The sequence below is a fragment of the Monodon monoceros genome, unplaced genomic scaffold, assembly GCF_005190385.1.
Source record: "Monodon monoceros isolate NGI ecotype Baffin Bay Population unplaced genomic scaffold, NGI_Narwhal_1 Super_Scaffold_21, whole genome shotgun sequence".
NCBI lineage: Eukaryota > Metazoa > Chordata > Mammalia > Artiodactyla > Monodontidae > Monodon > Monodon monoceros.
The window spans coordinates 139,644,865-139,666,686 of record NW_021703778.1 but is presented as its reverse complement, the minus strand read 5'-3'; the positions used below and the strand labels follow the sequence as shown (position 1 = coordinate 139,666,686).

The following is a 21,822-nucleotide window of genomic DNA, read 5'->3' as shown; positions in this document are numbered from 1 at the left end:
TTAACACATCTCTTTAGCTGCAAGACGTTTGGTGAAGAACTGTGAGAAAAGTTTATATATTTTGTGTGTTTGTTTTATTGATGAGAGAATGCAGGTCTTAGAGAGGTCCATTAGCTTTTTGGAGACATATCAATAAAAAAAGCATAGCTTATATTAGATTCTCTGGCTCTCAGGTCTCTTCATTAAATTTGGGCTCTCATTATAGAATGACTAATGTAGATTTCCCCCTTTTCTCCCCTGATATATTTTGTATTGATTTAGATTAAGATTGTACAGATTAAAAAAAAATTCTGTTTGTTTGTCCTAGGGATTGAATTGTTTTATTTTTAGAATTATCTAACTTAAAACATTCAGAACTACCCTGAGAGACAGACATTTTTAATCCTATTTTATTATGCCAGTTTCTTTTTTAAAGTATGGGTATCAGTGACAGGAAAGAAAACTTTTTTTTAGAAATTGTTTCTCTTCCAACCAATATCACTCAGTACATACTGGTACAGCTATAGATTGCTTCTGGTAGTTGTGACTGGAGAAGGAGGTTTTTAAAAAAGTTTTACTTGAGAACTCAAAATTTAAACAAACTCTTGTAAATAAAGAAATTCTTGTGGGGATCTGGTTAATATTTCAATTCACTATATTTCAGCCCTTTCAGTAAAACTGGTGCTTCATTGTAAAACAATTCTGTTTCATTTGTGATTTATTAAGGCAAAGTAAAAAAGAGGAAAGAAAGAAATGAAAGTAAGAGAAGCAATAATTCTATAAGTGTGTCGGGAAAAAATAAACACTCTAATGCATTTCTGGAGAAAGGCAAACCAATAAAAGAATAGAGAAGTTCAAGGAAATATTGCAAAGAATAATGAAGAATTAAGTCAAAAATTAGAATCTTGGTAGCAAGTCACAGCTCTACCAACTGCCCCACCCACTTATGAAAAATTTTTATACTTAGGAGATCCTTTATTTTAAAGGCTCCGATTTCTAATGGTTTATTAACATTTCAAATATTTATTTATATTTTATTGTACATTTATAATTTTGATCCCTAAGTTTCTATAATAGCTTTGATTCCAAAATAATACAATCTATACAAAATTAGACTTTTAAGCAAGTTATTTCCTGCCCACTAGCCAGAGAATAATTCAATCCATGCTCTTTTTCCCCAAGTTTCGTATCTGTCTAAAAAGAAATAATGAAGCCCATCACAGGTATGGTATAAAAAATTTATTAGGCATTTTGAAATAGATAAGTTTTAAATAGTATGTTTTTAAGAATTATTTATTATTTGTGTAGGAGATAGAAAAAAGTTTATTTTCAAACTTCCATTGAAATATAATTTTCTATCCAGCAAGATTTAGAATGGCTTAGCCTGCATATAAAAATGCTCTGGTATAAACAGACTTACAAACACAAACAAATAGTTGGCTTTATGAAGATTTGCCATAAATCTGAAAAGCAGGCAAAAGACATCCATCCTCGTCATTACCAGAACCTGTCTACATAACAAAACAAACCAACAAAAACTTACACTTTTCTGGTTTAAAAAACAATATAGATTATAAAATAACCTGTAATTTAATCCCTATGCAATTTTGTTTACTACTTTTTTAAACTACATATTTTATTTTGAGCATTTTCCTTTGTCATTAAATATTCTTAAAGATATGATTTTTTAGGTTATATAAATAACTCATATATATACATATTATTATACAAGTTATTTAACCATAGACATTAAGGTTGGTTCTAATTTTTCATGAATATGAATAATGTTGTGATAAATAATCTTGTACATAAGTCTTTCATGTCCTCTTTCATAACTTCCATTGAAAAATTTCTGCAAATAATATGATTGGTTAAAACACAAAAAATTTTTTATATATATAGTTTGCTTGCAAGGTTATACAAATTTATATTCCTACTAGTGTGACTAGGAATATTCATGTCACTGCTCATTATAGCATGGATGATTATAATTTAAAAATAGTTACCAATTTGACTACAAAATTTTTAACAGATTTCTGTGAGGGTACATTTTTTTCCCACATAATTATTTGCTGAATTTAATTCTTTTTATGAAATGGCTATTCCTGCCCTTTACTCATTTTATTTCTTTTTTTTTCCCCTATAAGATTAGAAGAGCTCTTTTAGGCTATCAAAGCTTTGATAGATTTGTTGTAATTTTTTTTTTTTTCTTTTTCACATCTGCTCCACTATAAGATCCTTGAGGTCATGGTTAGTAAGTCTTTGCATTGCTATATTCCCAAAACCTAGCACAGTACTTGACATAATATGCACTAAAAATATTCATTGAATGAATTTCTGAATTAATGTGTGTTTTGTCTTTAATGAAAGTAGGATGAAAAGGGACAGCAGATAATCCTGAACTTTTGGGCAAGAAAATACATGGCCAATTTTAGAATATGTATCATTTAAAAATATAAAGATCTAGAAAATAATTTAGTTTGGTATATGCTGTCTATTAAAGTCATGAATGAGACATGGCCCGTTAACTATATAGATTTGAATAATGGCTATATCTAATCAATTCTGCTGGTGAAATAGTGATGGCACAGATTACTTTTGTTGAGCTGCTTTTATACAAATCCTATAACTTAAACAAAATGCTAGTGAATACCAAGAGAAATCAATATTCCACTTAACAGAGACAAAGCTTGACCTAAATGAGAAAGATCTTAAATGAAGTTAGAACGTTTTCACTTCATAATCTTTAACTTTATGTAGTAGCATAAAATGCAAAAGCTGAAATAAATGTAAATTATTTTACATTAATTGGATATTAACATAATATCAGACAGAAGGGCTAAAGAGAATGATAATATTTATTCAGTCAGTGTAGAAACTTATTGCAAAGGAACAGAATTATAGGTCTAGAAGGGACTTTAGAGGCTACTTAATTTAGTATCATGATGTTACAGATATAGAAACTGAGGTTTACTAGTTCTAACAAAGGTATAAAGTGGCAGACTAGGGCTGATACTCAATATTTGGTGCCTGATAGTGCAATACTTTTATATGCTCAATACTGTTGACTTTTCAAACAACTTTGGATCCATAATTTTTAAAATATCTGTCAGTAAATCTGTCAAAGGCAAATGCTAAAGACTGCTCCTTCCAGAATATCATTAAATTGAATTCATGAAGATGCAAAAATGATCTCTTCCTGATATCCATATGAATTATGGGAACCATGGGCCTAAAAGTTTGGCATATACTTTCAACAAAGGTAGAATTAATACAAGTTGCTAAGTTTAATTAAGAGAAGATTCTAAAACACTTCACTTCCAGAAGACTATCACAGCATTATATTTAAAACTAGGAAATAGGTAACAACTAAAATATGCAAAATAGGGACTGGTGAAAAAGACTATGCTATACCCACAAATTTGAATACTGAACAATAATTGATATTAATGTTGAAGAAGATAATTTAAAAACATGTAAAGATGTACATGACATAGAAAGAATGTTACTAAATGAATGAGATAGGTTAAAATATAGTTTCATAACAATAGCTAACATTTAGTGATCGTTTCTTATATTTCAAACACTGTGGTAAGTGATGTATATGCATTTAAAATTTTAAACTTTACAACAACCCTATGAGGCAAATAGTATTATTATTTTTCATTTTACAGATGATTAAGGTTATAGAAGTGAAGTAATGTTCTGAAAGCCACACATTTAGTAAGTGATAAAGCTGAGATTCATTGCCAAGCCTGGAGACTCTGGAACCAGAGCTCTTAATCACTGCCTTGCTATCATGATTCATTTATATAAAATATTTGAATGCATAGGAAAAAAAACCAGAATGATATAAGCAAAGTTTTAACAGTTGTTATTTATTAAAGGCAGTCTTACAGGAACTCTTTTTTTTTTTTTTTTGCTTATATTAATTTTCTAAAATGAGCATGTATATTACTTTTTTTAAATTAAAAAATAAAAGACCATGCCACTTATAGACTGTCTAAACTATAAAACTGATAACTCTATAGCTAATAATTTCTGGTTAGCTATATCTTCTCAGGCTAGCTAATCAAATTTCATTTGTAACTCAGATTCCAAAGTGGCGACTGTACACTTCACAGTTAAGTTATTCTTAGTTTCAATGATAAATATAATTCTGTGAGCATTAAATAATAAGAAAAGGATGGGGCGAATTCCATTTTCAATTTTCATTGTACATAAAGGTAGAGGGGACACTTAATCAGATGAATGAAAAACAGAAATCAATGTAAAATCCTGTATATTTAGCAGAATGTCAAAGAACAACCATTTAAAATAATTTGTAAACTCAAAATTCATAGCTAAAATATATTATTACTATTTGGTTTTAGTTTTCTTCAAAGTGTCAACAACTAATTTACCATACTGGATAGTGTCTCTCCTGTTAGAAATGATATGAAAACAATCCTTTTTTTGAAGTCTCAAAAATCTGTTTGCTATCAAACTAGAATAAATAGCAAAATAAATATGCTGTTATAAATGAGGAGAAACTAGACAATAATGAATGAGAGTGGAAATCAGTTACTCAAAAGTCTATAGGAGCCAGGCATTTAATGCAAATAAGTAAAGTCGGCTGGAGGGTATAAAGAATGCCAGCTGAGTACTGATATATGTCGTGCTGGCCCAGTAATGTCAATCTGATTTTTTTTTTTTTTTTGAGGTACGTGGGCCTCTCACTGTTGTGGCTTCTCCCGCTGCAGAGCACAGGCTCTGGATGCGCAGGCTTAGCGGCCATGGCTCATGGGCCCAGCCACTCCGTGGTATGTGGGATCTTCCCGGACCGGGGCACGAACCCGTGTTCCCTGCATCGGCAGGAGGACTCTCAACCACTGCGCCACCAGGGAAGCCCTGTCAATCTGATTTTTTTAGATTAGCTGAAAATTGTATTTTTATTTAAAATCTCACCAATTTTAAATGTTCCAAACTAGTTATAAAAAAAGAAGTCATCCCCAAAGATATCTCTAATAAAATTATCTTCCATCAACTAGGTTATGACTTAAAAGAGGGCTCTCTGTGCACCTATAAGTAGAAAGGAGACCCTAGGGAAACATCAGTTACTATACAAATATAGAAGTAGTATCACATTGGAAATGAGTAAAGTTAGCTGGGAATTACATTTTCTGGTTGTATCTTCAAAAGACTTTGTGAAGTCTTCTATTATTTTGAATCAGGGATGAGAAACTCTGTTCCCTGTCCTAGAATGAATCTAGGGCGAATCATTTATATTAAGCATGGTACCAGTGGTCATTTCCCTAAAGAATAAGATCTCTGGAATGAGAATACCACTGTAACATGGTCTAAATGAAAAAGAGAACACACGTAATTTTGACCCAGGATGTTTCCAAGAAACATAAACCACTCTGCTCATTTGATTATACTAACAGTTCTTTAAGTGTGGTCCACAGACCTGTGAGGGTCCCTGAGATCCTTTCAGGGGTCCACAAGGGCAAATTATTTTAATAATAATACTAAGACATTGTTTGTCTCTTACACTATGTTGACATTTGCACCGATAGTACAAAAGCAATGGTGGGTTGGTACTATAGTAAAAAATTAAGGCAGTGGATCCAAATAGTGTGAATAGTTATTGTATTATTCACCACTATGTACTAACAGTTTAACACTTTCCTCAATGAAACAGTAAATACTAACTCAATTTAATTAAAGCTTGTCCCTTGAGTGTCACAAAATGGAAAGTATGAAATAAAATACTTCTGCTGCATAAGAAAGAATGACAGTTGTCTCAGGTTAAAGTACTTAGGCAATAGTTTGAGTTGCAAGCTGAACTAGCCAGGTTTTGCACAGAACAACATTTTTACTTGAAACAATGTCTGACAAACTATGACTATTCAGACTTAGATGTCTGGTAGACATTTTCTTGAAAATGAATGAAATGAGACTGTCAATTCATGGAAAACAGACAGGATTTGTTGGCTTTTCTTTTTTTTTTTTGCCAAAGAAGAAACTACGTTTTAAGCAAAAATTAGAACTGTGGAAAATGTATATCACCATGAGCTTGAGAGCTTCCAATGCTTCCAAGGCATTTTTAATGAGCTTGGTGGTTATATTAATTAAAATGATTTTGGATATAGTCAACAATTGGAAGAACTTATATTTTCCATGTGATCAAAAAATATGTTACAAAATCATACCTGTATATAAGATCCAATAAACGTTCAGGACAGACCAATGGATTTTTTTTCCCCAGAACAAACAACTTTTTATTGAAGTATAGTTGATTTACAATGTTGTACTAGTTTCAGGTGCATAGCAAAGTGATTCAGTTATATATATATATATATATATATATATATATATATTCTTTCTCAGATTCTTTTCCATTATAGATTATTATAAGATATTGAACAGTTCCCTGTGCTATAGAGTACATCCTTGTTTATTTTACATACAGTAGTGTGTCCGACAGATTTTAATACATAGGAGTATGAAATTGTCCTTGACAGGGTTTTAGATTCTACGCTTCAACTAACTTTTTTTTTTTTTTTTTGCGGTACGCGGGCCTCTCACTGTTGTGGCCTCTCCCATTGCGGAGCACAGGCTCCGGACGCGCAGGCTCAGCAGCCATGATTCACGGGCCCAGCCGCTCCGCGGCATGTGGGATCTTCCCGGACCGGGGCACGAACCCGTGTCCCCTGCATCGGTGGACTCTCAACCACTGTGCCACCAGGGAAGCCCTACGCTTCAACTAACTTTTAATAGACTACTAATTGAAAAATTTTGATGTAGTGTCAAAGAATATCCACAATTATAAGAAAATGTTATTAAGATAGTCCTTTCTTTTCTAACTACGGATCTGTGAGGTTGGATTTGTTTCTTCATATACTTCAACCAAAATAACATATCACAACAGATTGAGTACAGAAGCAGATGTGAGAATCTACCTGCCTTCCATTAAACCAGACATCAAAATGAATGTGAAAAAAAAGTAAAACAGTGCCATCCTTTTTAGATTTTAAAAATTTTGGAAAATATTATTTTTCCCATAGCAGTATTATTTATATTAACATAGAAAGGCCTTATTATTCTCATTTTGAAGCAAATAAATAAACATTTAAAAAATTTCTAAGTTTTAATTTTAAGTGCAGTAAATATCACCAACTATAACTCACATAAACAAGCTATTTGAGGTCCTTAATAATTTTTAAGTTTGTAAAGGGGTCCTGAGACCATTAAGTTTGAGAACTGCTGGATCTGACCAATAACGTTGAGAATATTATTGCTCAATAACCAATGCCCCCATGGGACAGTTAACTTTGAACACAAAAAAACATATATTTTTATGTCCAGAGGATGTATTTTATTAAATTAATTAATGTTATTAATTCAGTTTTTCCCAACCTTTTTGGTGTTTGTTGACTCCACGTGTAGAACCCATACATTTCTACAATGTCATTAACTGCTGAACAGTTGTTGATATACCATTGTTGACATGACTTCAGACAAAAGCAAAGAAACCTGATGTTTAGTGTAGTCTTACTGATTTTATTTAGGCTCTCAAAAACAGTGGAAAATCATTTGCAGTCCTCAGTTATTGCCTTGATCTAGGCTAGAATTTTAGAAATTTCATGACATTCTCCAGAGACCTGGGAACCAATGAACTAGCCATATTACACAATCACTCTGATGTTCACAAAGGAAAGTGGTGATAATATGGAATAGTTTGTAAAAACTAACATCCTAGGAAAAAAATCTCAGAGAAAATATTACCCTGGATCAAATATTACTGGATCAAATAATGCCATTTTTATATGTAAAGGAAATCACACTGCCTTTCAGACATACACATTAAAAACTTTGAGTTAAGAAAATATTCTTTAACCAGAGTAATATAAATTCTTTTGCTCAAAGGACAATAACAGAAGCCTAGAGAGAAGTCATAATTCTGCATTTTGTTTGAATATAAGATTAGACATTATTACTAATTATTAAATGAACACATACTACCTAAAGATATTTCAATATATACATTTAAATTATTTTATAAACTTTAGTTTAATTAGACAGGGAGAATTTATATTTTCTTCTTAAGAGGAAAAAAAAACTTGCTGGTTAGTCTGGGCACAAAATTCTATTCTAACCTTTGAGGTACAAGGGAATATGTGACAAGAGATTACATTTATTCATTTATTTATTTTAGTCAAACTTCAGATGCTTAGGGAATAAAAGGAAAATTGAATCGGTCTTTGTAAAAAATTCTCTATTTTAATAACATCTATAGGGAATGGTGAATTGATTGGAAGTTTGGAATTTTTTTTCTTTTTTGTTCTGGTCATTATTCTCTACAACAAGCCTCTTGATTCTAATAGAGGTGCTGCTGCCTTTCATAATTGAAAATCAGAACTCATTTAAGTTGTGGATCATGCTCACTTTAAAACGCAGTTTGTTACAGAATTATTCTTTTAGCAAACCATTTTTGGGAGACTATCACCATTTTAGAACTTGAGTCCTCTAGATATTGCCCATTCATAGAATCTACATACTATTTGACTTTTTTGGCTTAGGCACTAATTTACTTAGGGCAATGAAAGACTAAAATCCCAAGTTTGTTTTTAAAATATACTTCACTGTGTTCTAAAGCAAGAGAAGTGAAAATCAATTGTCATTTCAGTCAGATTTCATTAAAAGAAAATATCTGATATGAAAGAGAAACGACTTTCTCCATATACAGAAAAATATGTCATTTCAGCAAATAAATTTTTGCTGGAGACAATGTCATTCTATGAAGAACTGTTTAGAAAAGATAACACCTTGTTGTCCTTGTTAGATTGTGATGAGTGTACTGAAAAGGAAATCCAAACTTTGTATGTTTTACAGATCGTGTTCTCACTATAGCTGGAGAATCTTAAAGGATCAAAGCACAATCAAAGCACAATTATATTGCAGTGAGCATAAAAAACGTGAATTCAAAATAATGTTTAATATTATATTGTTGACCTCACAGGAATAGATGCATACATACAAATGGACAGAAAGTTTTCATCTTAAATGCTGCCCCATGATAAAAAGCTACAGAGGGAAAGGTTGGAACTGTTAGTTTTTAATCATAATTTGGTTATTTAACCCTTCTGTGTTTTCACAAAGACTAGGGTAAGTGTTTCTGATGGTTATTCCCAGAGTATTCTGTACTCCTGCTGATAAATCATAGCACTTATTATACTTTATTATAATTTACAGTTGCCTGTTTTATCTGTTTGTAAAGCCAAGAACAATGTTATTTGCTCACCACTGCTTTCCCAGAACCAGGCAAAGACTTATCTGATAGATTAATAACCCTGTTGGGGAGACAAGGATTACCAGCTTCATCATAGACAAAAAGCTCAGAGAAGTTGAGCACGTTGCTTAATGCAGTGTAGTAATTAAGTAGAGAAGTCAGCATCTGAATCCAGGTCGTCTATTATCAAGTCAAGTGCTCTTTCTAGTGCTCATCTTTTAAGACTGTATTGTATTTCCGGTGTAAAGAAAACATATTCGCACATATATTTCTACACATGACAGATTGCATGCCTAATCTGAAACATGGAAGGGGGATTTCTATGGGGTTTGGCTAACAGTAATATGTACTAAATTATAAATATCCCATCCAAGATGCAGTAACAATAACAATGTCAAACTCAACTTGTGTTCTAATCTTGTGCTAGATATCATTCCTGGGATGTCTTATACATATATTAGATTGAAAACATTCAAAACAAAAATGTATTAACCACTCTCCTTTGCTTTTTCTCTTTTATTCCTTAGTATAGTTAATAACATCATTTACCCATATCTCAAATTAGAAACCTGACTTTCTTTTTGATTTCTTCTCTGCCCTAAATTTTTATGCTATAAAATTAAAATAAAGAATTCATCTAGAACAGATTAATGTCCTAAAACCTACATCCTTGAAATTTGACTCAGCAGGCAAAGGCAAAAAAAAAAAAAAGTCATTATTTAAAATAAAAAAGAATTGATATCTGAAGTTGGATTTTGAAGTCACTGAATTAGGTTATTTATGTACTAATGAAGTTTTAGTCTGAGAGTTCTTGATTGGTGAATACTACCTGTAAGGTGGTCATTTCTGCTGAATATAATTCTCAAAACCTCCACCTGGCAAAAAAGCTTTTGTTTTGTTTTATTCATCTTTCATGTCCCTGGTGAAATGTTACTCCTTAGAGCGGCCTTCTCTGATCATCTCATCTAAGTGAGGTTTCCCTCCTTTTATTTTCTATCACTACACTTTTTTACTTCTCCTTAGCGTGAATTTCAATGTATCATTATTAAGTTACTGTAAAAGTATATTTATTATAATTTAAACAGTTATTTTAAATAAATTTATTTTAAAAATACCTATTTACTTCAATATACCATTGACTAAACTGTAAACTCCACGAGGGCAGAGATTATATCTGTCACTGATATAAAAGTACATATAAAAGCATCTAGTTTGCATTCAATTAAGCAGTCTTATGATTTGAGACTTTTAATAGGAGGATTAATTTGATTATCTTCACTTCTTTTTAAAATATAAGTATTCAAACTAATTTTTCTATTATATTACTATTCTGATTCAACCGTAAAAGTTTAATTTTAAAATTACAACAAAGCAATAATTTTATCTTTGCGATTACATTCTGGTGCTGGTAAAAATTATTTAAAAGAAACAGAATCTTATTCCTAGACAAAAATGCAGAAAAAAATTCCTGAAAAAAAAAGATATTCAAATATTCTGTTTTATTTGAATTTACTGTCAATGTGAACAGCTAAGTGTTAACTATGGAAAAAATATCAAGACAAGCCACTTCCTCCCCTAAAATTCTGCAATAAGCAAATTAACTTAATGTAGAAATTTGGAGTGATTTTAAAAACTGTATTTAATATTCTCTTTGCAATTAAGATGTAATTGCAGAGTTTTAAAAAGGCTCAAGAACTACTATGTATAATTAAACTTAGCTTAAAATATTTATGTACACAGTATATCACTAAGAAAAAAATACTGTGTCTTAGATAATTCTGTATTCCCATCATTAAGGTCTTAATATTTGGTGAATGAGTAAACTTTTATACTGGACTTAACACTTAGCTTTAATTATTCCCAGACTTTATAAATGAGTACAACTTATACTGTTGGAATTTAATGAAGTCAAATAAATTATTTTGTTTTAAAAATTTATAAGATATGGATGAGATTCTTCTACCCAATTTATGTCTTGAGAACTCCATGTTTTCATTCAGTTGAAGATGTAGCTGACTGGCACCCCATGTATAAATGTATAACATACATTTTGTATCTAGAATGTTTTTATAGTTTTTCTTTATTGAAGATTTAGGACGTCAATTTTTTTAAACTATAAAATTAATATCAGCTATTTTTGACACAAGTCTAAAAACAATGATATACAACAGTTAACACTCTGAAGACTTTGCTGAAAAGGTTGTACCATGGAATGTAAAAACAACTGCACTACACATATCAAGAATTGCTTGAGATTACTTCTAGTTAAATTCAATGATAACATTCATAAAACTCATAGAAAAGCTGGAATTGAGGAAGATAGCTATATAAGTCCTTAAATCTGATGACAGTGAAAAAGCCACAGTTTGAAAAATTACCTGGAGAGCCCTGAAATAAATTTACTGTATAGCCTGATATCTAACATCATATCCTATTAAATAAGAAGGAATGTTACTGTTAAGCTTTTGATGCCAATAGTGGATCCATCCCATAGAAAACTTGAAAGCACAAATGACTAACTTTCCCAGGAAAGAGATATTCCAGGAAAAAGCATCACAGTCATAATTAGGTTTGCTACTCAATTTTTCACATACATGAAGATGTCAGGTAGCAAATAAATGTCTAATCCTCCCCCCACCCCCTTACATGATTCAGTACTTAGGAAAAATTATAAAAATAAATACTAAGACACTTCCTCCCTCCCCCAAAGGTTGGCATTAAAACTTTCTTTCTAATCAATTTAGATTTGTTTCCAAATATTAGGCAGCAACATTCCAAGTTGAATATGTTTGAAAAAATTTGGAATGATACTAGAGCAGGGAGCTACCCCTGCCTGGACAAGGTAAAAAAAAATCCCTTTGGTGATATTATTTTATTTTGTTAATCTTTCTGTTTATTGGCCAGAAACACATTCATCCTCTGCATAAATAACTTCACTTCTATACTAATAAGTATGCTAAAAAGTGATAAGTCTACAACAAAGAAACAGGAGCTACACAAAGTAATACCTATCGCTGTGAGGTGGTAGGCATTTTGAATGAAATTTCTATTGCTCTATTGTTGGCCTAATACGACAATCTGTGAAACATTAGGTGGTAATTATGTTATAGCCCATTAATTTTTCATCGTATTATCTTGCATGCAATCCAATCTTGACAAGCGGAGGGAAATATTGGTTGGTTAGTTTTCCCAGATTCACATAGAAGAGCAGGTGTAAGGTGCCAAGGAACTGTACTTACTTTTGGTGTTGGGCAGGAAGCTGTAGATAGGCGAGATGTAGCCTGAGCACGAGGAGATTCTGAAGGAGTAGTGCTGAGGGAGGCTGTGTCTCGTGGGAGCACCTGAACGCCACGAGAAATGATGGAGTCTGGAATCTGGACAAGAGGAACAAGTATGGTTTAATATGCTGAAAATACCAACAACATGTAAAATCAATACCCACATCAAACATTTTTTGAGGGGGGCATTCTTTGCTGCTGAGCTCTCAGATATTTGGTCTCACTCACTGTTACGTATGAATGCATCCAACAATTTGGGATAGGGTAGAAACCTTCAGATTTAAAATATTTTCCTTGGCCAAATAATATTTCATCAAAGCTTTTTTTATGAGGCAGTACAGAATTGTAGAGAGAAGTAAAGTGTTTGGCATTCATATACTGGCTCTGCCACTTAATAGTTATTTAATTCCTAGATATTTTCCATTTCCCTTTCAGTTTCATTCTCCACCCTTCTTCACTCTCTCTGCTTGAAGCTAACCTGTACAGATAGAATCAATAAGCTATTTTGTGCTCTCTGGTTTCTAGCTGGGCTCAGCTAATAGGAGCCACTGTCAGGAAACTGAAGAGTTGTAGGAGAGTAAGGTCTGACATTTATTCCCCTGGCTCCTTCTCTACCAGGTCACTGCAGGTTGGCTAAGATCACAGCCCCTATCAGATGACCCTTGCCTTCGGCTCTTTTCTGGATTCCACAGCTCCCTCCCTTGCCCCATTAGGACTAGGAGTATTAATGATTCCCACTATTACTAGTCCCAGGGTGCTGCATCATGTTTTGTTGCTTTCCCTAAAATCTGCCCAAGCTTTTGTAAATATCATAGTCCTTTATTAAACTCTTTTCAATTATCCATTTAAGTATGCTGTGACTTTGCTGGGATACTGATGGATATATTTTTTTAATTTGCCATTTCCTTTACCTAAAAAATGTAGATAATGATAGCATTTACCTCACCAGATTATTGCTGAGGGTTAAATAAGATAATGTATATAAATTATATAACACTTACAAGTAGTTAATACTTAATAAATGTTGGCGATTGCTAGTTATTATATTATACCTATCAATAGGGTAAAGACTGATGTAACTGAATATTACTGCTGTAAAAACATATAAATGTAAGGACAAATAATGTGGATTATTAAAAAAATATTAATATTTACGTTGATTATAAAATTTATTATTTGGGGCTATGCATAATTTAGTTCATGTTCTGGGCTAGTACTAGTGAGAGTAGGTCTTCTAATCTCAAAATGAGAACTTGACTACTTTCAAGCAATTATCATTCAATCAACAAATATTACTTACTATGTGAAAAGAAGAAAACAGCGGCTAGATTCTGTGACTAGAAAGGTGCTCTCTATCTTACACACCATCTCTTTCTCACAAAGGACATATTATTTTCATAAATGCTCTTTTATTTAGTTTCCATACCTACATCCTCAATACCAAAGGTACTTCCACCATTTCAGGGCTTAACAATTTATGTGATTTATGAACAATAACCCCATAACTAGGATGAAAAGCAATGGGAATTCTGAGAAGAAAAATAGCTCCATTTGCTAGTATATTTGAATAGTGAATTGCAATAAATATTTTAAAGAAATGGAAGTAGTCTAATTTAGAAGAGCTATATGTTGTCACTTATGTCTAATATAAAAGGTCACGTATTGGAAAGAAAAAGGTCAAACGCCCCTATTATATTTCACATAATACCACGTTTCTCTCTTTCACAGAAATTACCCATACTTATACTACACTTATATGTATGCTAGTTTGATCAATGTCTATCTCCCACACCAGAACGCATTGTCATGATGATGGAACTGTGTTTTTGCTACTACTGTACATCCAGTACCTAATGAAGCATCTGCACAAAGTAGTATACATGTATGATATATATTTCCAGACTTAGACACACACACACACACACACACACACACACACACACACTATCTTCATCCCCCCAAGAAACAAAAGAGTAGGATATTTGAGGGAGAAGGTAACTTTAAATTGTGAGGTACATACTTTTGGGTTACTAGCCTGGAAATACAGAATTAACTATTGGAAATATGAAATTGGAGCTCAGGAAAAAGTTGGGGATTGGATATATACTTTGGGAATTATCACTGAAGGTGGTAGTTTCAGTCATGCAAATATTTCAGGTCACCCAAGGAGGGCATGTAAAAGAACAAAAGATGACGGTTCAAAATTCTAGGTGATATCCGTATTAAGGGGCTAACAGAAGAAAAGGAATTAGGGGAAAAAAAAGCCCTGTAAATGGTATGATGATACAACCTTGTTTTCCTTGAATAATCTGGGTTTATATCTATTATCCTGACTTTATTAAATAACACATCTTCTCACTTTCAGAAGTGTTTCAGTTTGGAAGATAAATTATTTGGTCTTCCTATCTTTAAGAAACAGAGACAAAAGAGGAAAATTAAGACAGAGTGAACATAAGGGAAGAGAAAAGAGAAGAAAGATGTTACAAAAGATGTTACAAAATATCAACTATTGGGGAGAACAGGAGTAAGGTGAGAGTTGAAAAGATGCCATTAGATCTAGCAATTAAAGAAGATACAAGTAAAGTAAAAAGAATAGAAACGAGTTGAGGAAGCAAGTGGGGATGACAAACCAGGGTAATTGGTGGAAAAAAAAGAGAGACATTCACTAATATTCTTTTCTTTGGTGCTTGGAATGAAGATCTATCTAATGAGAAAAATGGGAAGTAAAAGTGGGAAAGATAACTCTAGGAGAGTCATAAAAATCTGGAAAAATGCATTGATGACTGAAGCATGGAGGATAACTAAGGCATTGGCAAAGGAAATATCAACCATCATTGAGAATCCAGTTAATACCGGCAACCATAAATTTCCAATTTCATTAGGTAATATAGTGTGGAAATAAAATTTCACCCATCTCAAAAAAGAAAGTTATGCTCCAGACAGAGACTTAGAAATTATTTGCAGAGATAAGATTGTGGAAGCTACAGAAATAGATGAGATCTGAAAGACAAAGACCATATGGAAAGAATACAGCAAAACAGAAAAAGGAGAAAGAAACAGACATTAAAGAACAAGATAGAGGTGGTCATTAGTAACCTAAAAGAAAGCTATTATTTGATGAAGATAGATACCTCAATATAGATGGTAAAGAAAAAAGTTGGAGGAAAAGGATGCAGTGAATATGGATAACTCTGTTGTACAGTGTTTGTAATGTTTCCTTTTTGGAGATATTATGAACAATTCTTGTTCATGTACCATAATTCCCACATGCATTAATTCTAGGATATATATACTCAGAAACAGAATTGCTGGTTGTAGGGTGTGAATACTTTCTTTTACAAATTCCCAAATTGGTTAAGTCAATTTATATGTCTATCAAAAGAAAATGGTGACAATTCCTCTTACTCCAGTACTTAGCTCTACCTAGTATTGTCAGTATTATTAATTCTTCTTCAAATGGGATACTAAAAATATCTTAATGTGTTTTTTGAAAGTCTTTATTGAATTTGTTACAAGATTGCTTCTGTTTTATGTTTTGATATTTTGGATGCGAGGCACGTGGGATCTTAGCTCCCTGACCAGGGATCAAACCCACGTCCCCTGCATTGGAAGGTGAAGTCTTAACCACTGGACTGCCAGGGAAGTCCCCTTAATGTGGTTTTAATTTCTTTTCCCATCATTGTTAATAAGAGTAAATACCTTTTCATGTTTATCAGCTATTTAGATGTTCTCTTTTGTAAAGTCCCTATTCAATTTGCCCTATTTTTCCCTTATTAAGTCATTCATTTTTTATTGAATTGTTACATTTCTGTATCTATTCTGGATAACAAGTCCTTTATCAGTTTTATATGGTGTAAATATCTATTCCTACTATGTAGCGTGCCTTCTTTATCATGTATTGTGATGAACAGAATATTTTAATTTTAATTTAGTTAGCTCTATCAATATTTTCCTTTATAGTTAAGTGGTTTTTGCATCTTAAAAGGAATACTTTCTGAGTGACATCAGTAGAAAGGTAGAGTAGGTAATGTCAATAGTCCACACCTCTACTAAAGAAGTGAATAAACTAACAAAATCTGTCAGAATCAACTTTACCAGAAATCTAAAAACTAATCAAGTTTACAGCAGCCAGGTGAATGCTTAATCAAAACCCCCCACAAAACCCCCCAATTGATCCCCTACTACATAGCTCAGTGATGGCCTTGAAGACACAGCCCACATGTCTGGTAAAAGTTCTGAATACTGAAGGGAAACAAACCTTATTCTCAAGGGTTGTGGCTGTTTCAACATGTCTGGTAGCTCACTGAAGGATACCCTCAAAGGGCTTTCCTTTATTTTCCCTATCTTGGAACACTCCCATGGCTCAGGCAACTAACTGGAGGGGAGGTTATCCAAATATTTAAAGTCAAACATATTAGCCACTGCTGTCTGGGCAGTGGATAACAGGTGGAATGAATAACAGATTAACTTAAAAACCTGGGAGGAAAGGCCATGTAATGAGATGCTTTCAGGCATAAGAGCTTTGAAAAGCTCCCAGATATTCCTGAGTTCCAGGAGGTCATGATTATGCCCAAGGCAATGCACATCCTTAGAAGACTTCACCTAATGTTTCACCTCTTGCTGAACTAAAGATTTTGCACAAGTAGGAAGTGAAGATTAGGCAGAATAGTAAACTGCCTGGCTGAGTGTTGAAGGCATGCTCCAATATATAAAAAGAGCTCATCTGCAAAGAATGGGAGATTTTCCTTTTCTGTATATTTATATTTTCCAGGCATTTAAGGAAATTATGTCAAATCACTAGCTGACTATGAAGCTAATGGAACAGAGACTTCAGTGGCCACACACAACAAAGAACAGACTTGACAAAAGTAGTTCAGATATTTGTAGTGAGGTGGATGGACCTAGAGACTGTCATACAGAGTGAAGTAAGTCAGAAAGAGAAAAACCAATACTGTACGCTAACACATATATGTGGAATAGAAAAAAAAAGAAAATGGTCAGAAGAACCTAGGGGCAAGACAGGAATAAAGATGCAGACCTACTAGAGAATGGACTTGAGGATACGGGGAGAGAGAAGGGTAAGCTGGGACAAAGTGAGAGAGTGGCATGGACATATATACACTAACAAATGTAAAACAGATAGCTAGTGGGAAGCAGATGCACAGCACAGGGAGATCAGCTCGGTCCTTTGTGACCACCTAGAGGGGTGGGATAGGAAGGTTGGGAGGGAGGGAGATGCAAGAGGGAAGAGATATGGGGACATATGTGTATGTATAACTGATTCACTTTGTTATAAAGCAGAAAATGACACACCATTGTAAAGCAATTATACTCCAAGAAAAATGTTAAAAAAAAAAAGTAGCTCAGAAAAGTTAATCAACAAACAAACAACAACAATTATAACAAGCAGTAATAACATACCCTGGGGACGGGAGAGAATTTGATTTCCAGAGTTGCTACTAGAAATGTTCAAAGGGCCCAGTTTTCAACAAAAAAATTATATGGTATGCAAAGAAACAAGAAAGTATGACCCATGTATAGAAAAAAAAAAAAAGAAGAAGAAATAGAAACTGTTCTTGAGAAAGTCCTGACACTGGGCTGACTAGAAAAAGCTTTTAAATTAACTAATTGAAATATATTCAAAAAGCTAAAAGCAACCATGGAAAAGCACTAAAGAAAGCATGATAATGATGTATCATTAATAGGGAATATCAATAAAGAGGTAGAAATCATAAAAAGAAACCAAATAGGAATTCTAAAGTTGAAAAGTATAACTAAAATAAAAAATTCACTACAAGGGTTCAGTACAAGATTTGAGCAAGCAGAAGAAAGAATCAGTGAACTGAGGAGCAGAAATAAATAAAGAATAAAGAAAAATGAACAGGGTTTAAGAAACATGTGGGAAAACAATAAATGTACCAAGATATGCATAATGGGAATCCCACGTAGAAGAGAGAAAGAGGCAGAGAAAATATTTGAAGAAATAATGCCTGAAAACTTTCAAATTAGATGAAATACATGAATCTACACATCCAAGAAACTCAACAACCCCAAGATGGATAAACTCAAAGAGATCTACAACTAGATATATAATCAAATTATTGAAAGTGAAAGGAGAGAATCCTGAAAGCAGCAAGAGAAAAGCAACTCAAGGGATCCTCAATAAGAATTGTAGCTGATTTTTCAACAGAAAGCAAAGGGGCTGGTTGGCAGTGGGAAGACATACTCAAAAATGCTGAAAGAAAAATAATCTGTCAACGATAATTTTTCTGTCTGGTAAAACTACACTTCAAGAATGAAGGAGAAATCAATACATTCTCAGATAAACGAAAACTGAGAGAGTTCAGTGCTAGAAGACCTGCCTGACAAGAAATGCTAAAGGGATTCCTTTAGGCTGAAATGAAAGGACACTAGACAGTAATTTGGAATTCATGTAAAGAAACAAACAACACTGGTACTCTACATAGGTAAACATAAAAGTCACTATTGATGTATATTTTGGGTCATGAATCTGTATTTTTCCTATATAATTGAAAAAGAAAACTACATGAAAGACTAATTATAAATCTGTGTTGATGGGCACACAATGTATACATATATAATTTGTTAAAATAAGAATATAAGTGAGGGAGATAGTGAAAAGTTTTTGCATAATATTTAAACTAACTTGGTATTAATTAAGACTAGATTGTGACAAATTAAGATGTTAACTGTAACATTCACAGCAATCTCTAAGGAAATAATGAAAAAATATTTGGTAAAAGAAATTAGAGAAAAAACAAAATGGTACAATAGAAAATATCTATTAATCAAAAAAGAAGGAAGTAATGGAGGAAATGAGGAACAAGAACAACAACAAAAGACACTGAAAAAAAACAGTGAACTGGAAGAAATCTTACCTTATCTGTAATTACATTAAATATAAGTGGATTAAACTACTCAACTAAAAGGCAAAGACTGGCAGAATAGATTAAACCCCCCTCAAAAAAAAAAAAAAACACAAACAAACCCATGATCCAAGTATATACTTTAGATCCAAAGACACATATTGGTTGAAGGTGAAAAACTGGAAAAAATATTCTATGCAAACAGTAATCGAAAGAGAGCTGGAGAGGACGAGGGGAAGATGGTGGAAGAGTAAGACGCGGAGATCACCTTCCTCCCGACAGATACACCAGAAATACATCTACACGTGGAACAACTCCTACAAAACACCAACTGAACGCTGGCAGAAGACCTCAGACCTCCCAAAAGGCAAGAAACTCCCCACGTACCTGGGTAGGGCAAAAGAAAAAAGAATAAACAGAGACAAAAGGATAGGGACGGGACTTGCACCAGTGGAAGGGAGCTGTGAAACAGGAAAGGTTTCCACACACTAGGAAGCCCCTTTGCTGGTAGAGACTGCAGGTGGCGGAGGGGGAAAGAGCCGAGGAGGAGAGCACAACAACAGGGGTGCGGAGGGCAAAGCGGAGAGATTCCCGCGCAGAGGATCGGTGCCGACCGGCACTCACCAGCCCGAGAGGCTTGTCTGCTCACCTGCCAGGGAAGACGGGGCTGGGAGCGGAAGCTTGGGCTTCGGTCGGAGCGCAGGGAGAGGACTGGGCCTGGCGGCCTGAACACAGTCTGCAGGGGGTTAGTGCACCACAGCTAGCCGGGAGGGAGCCCAGGGGAAAGTCTGGACCTGCCGAAGAGGCAAGAGACTTTTTCTTCCCTCTTTGTTTCCTGGTGCGTGAGGAGAGGGGATTAAGAGCGCTGCTTAAAGGAGCTCCAGAGACGGGCGAGAGCCGCGGCCAAAAGCGTGGACCCCAGAGACGGGCATGAGATGCTAAGGCTGCTGCTGCCACCACCAAGAAGCCTGTGTGAGAGCACAGGTAACTATCCACTATCCTTACGGGGAGTCTGTGCAGCCCGCCACTGCCAGTGTCCCGGGATCCAGGGACAACATCCCCGGGAGAACACACAGCGCCTCAGGCTGGTGCAACGTCATGCTGGCCTCTGCAGCCACAGGCTCACCCTGCACTCCGTGCCCCTCCCAACCCCCGGCCGGAGTGAGCCAGAGCCCCCGAATCAGTGGCTACTTTAACCCCGTCCTGTCTGAGGGAAAAACAGATGCGCTTTTGTGACCTACACGCAGAGGCAGGGCCAAATCCAAAGCTGAGCCCCTGGGAGCTGTGAGAACAAAGAAGAGAAAGGGAAACCTCTTCTAGCAGCCTCAGAAGCAGCGAATTAAAGCTCCACAATCAACTTGATGTACTCTGCATCTGTGGGATACATGAATAGACAACAAATCATCCCAAATTGAGGAGGTTGATGTTGAGAGCAAGATTTATGATTTTTTCCCCTTTTCCCCTTTTTGTGAGTGTGTAGGTGTATTCTTCGGTGTGAGATTTTGTCTGTATAGCTTTGCTTCCACCATTTGTCCTAGGGTTCTATCCGTCCGTTTTGTTTTTCTTAATAATTATTTTTTTATTTTAATAACTTTATTTTACTTTATCTTCTTTTCTTTCTTTCTTTCTTTCTTTCCTTCCTTTCCTCCTTTAGACAATGAATCATCCCTAATTGACGACGTGGACTTTGAGAGCAAGATTTATGATTTTTTCCTCTTTTCCTCTTTTTGTGAGTGTGTATGTGTATGCTTCTGTGTGAGATTTTGTCTGTATAGCTTTGCTTCCACCAATTGTCCTAGGGTTGTATCCGTCCGTTTTTTTTTTCTTAATAATTATTTTTTATTTTAATAACTTTATTATATTTTATGTTACTTTATTTTATCTTCTTTCTGTTTTTACCTTCTTTCCCTCCTTCCTTCCTTGCTCCCTCGGTCCTTTCTTTCTACTTCTACTAATTCTTTCTTTGTACTTTTTCTAGCTTTTATTCTGAGCTGTGTGGATGAAAGGCTCTCGGTGCTGCAGCCAGGAGTCAGTGCTGTGCCTCTGAGCTGGGAGAGCCAACTTCAGGACACTGGTCAACAAGAGAGCTCCCAGCTCCACATAATATCAAACGGCGAAAATCTCCCAGAGATCTCGATCTCAACACCAGCACCCAACTTCACTCAACGACCAGGAAGCTACAGTGCTGGACATCCTATGCCAAACAACTAGCAAGCCAGGAACACAACCCCACCCATTAGCAGAGAAGCTGCCTAAAATCATAATAAGTCCACAGACACCCCAAAACACCACCAGACGTGGACCGGCCCACCAGAAAGACAAGATCCAGCCTCATCAACGAGAACACAGGCACTAGTCCCCTCCATCGGGTAGCCTACACAACCCACTGAACCAACCTTAGCTA

General features: G+C 34.5%; 1 protein-coding gene across 2 annotated transcripts in view; it reads right to left on the bottom strand.

Moving 5' to 3' along the window:
* The window catches only part of GPHN (gephyrin), a 619,699-nt gene that overhangs the window by 219,588 nt on the left and 378,289 nt on the right, over positions 1–21,822 (bottom strand). For both annotated transcript variants that reach the window (XM_029239205.1, XM_029239207.1), the window contains one exon: positions 12,493–12,627. In XM_029239205.1, coding sequence (XP_029095038.1) covers positions 12,493–12,627 — 135 coding nt within the window. The remainder of the gene's footprint in view (positions 1–12,492; positions 12,628–21,822) is intronic.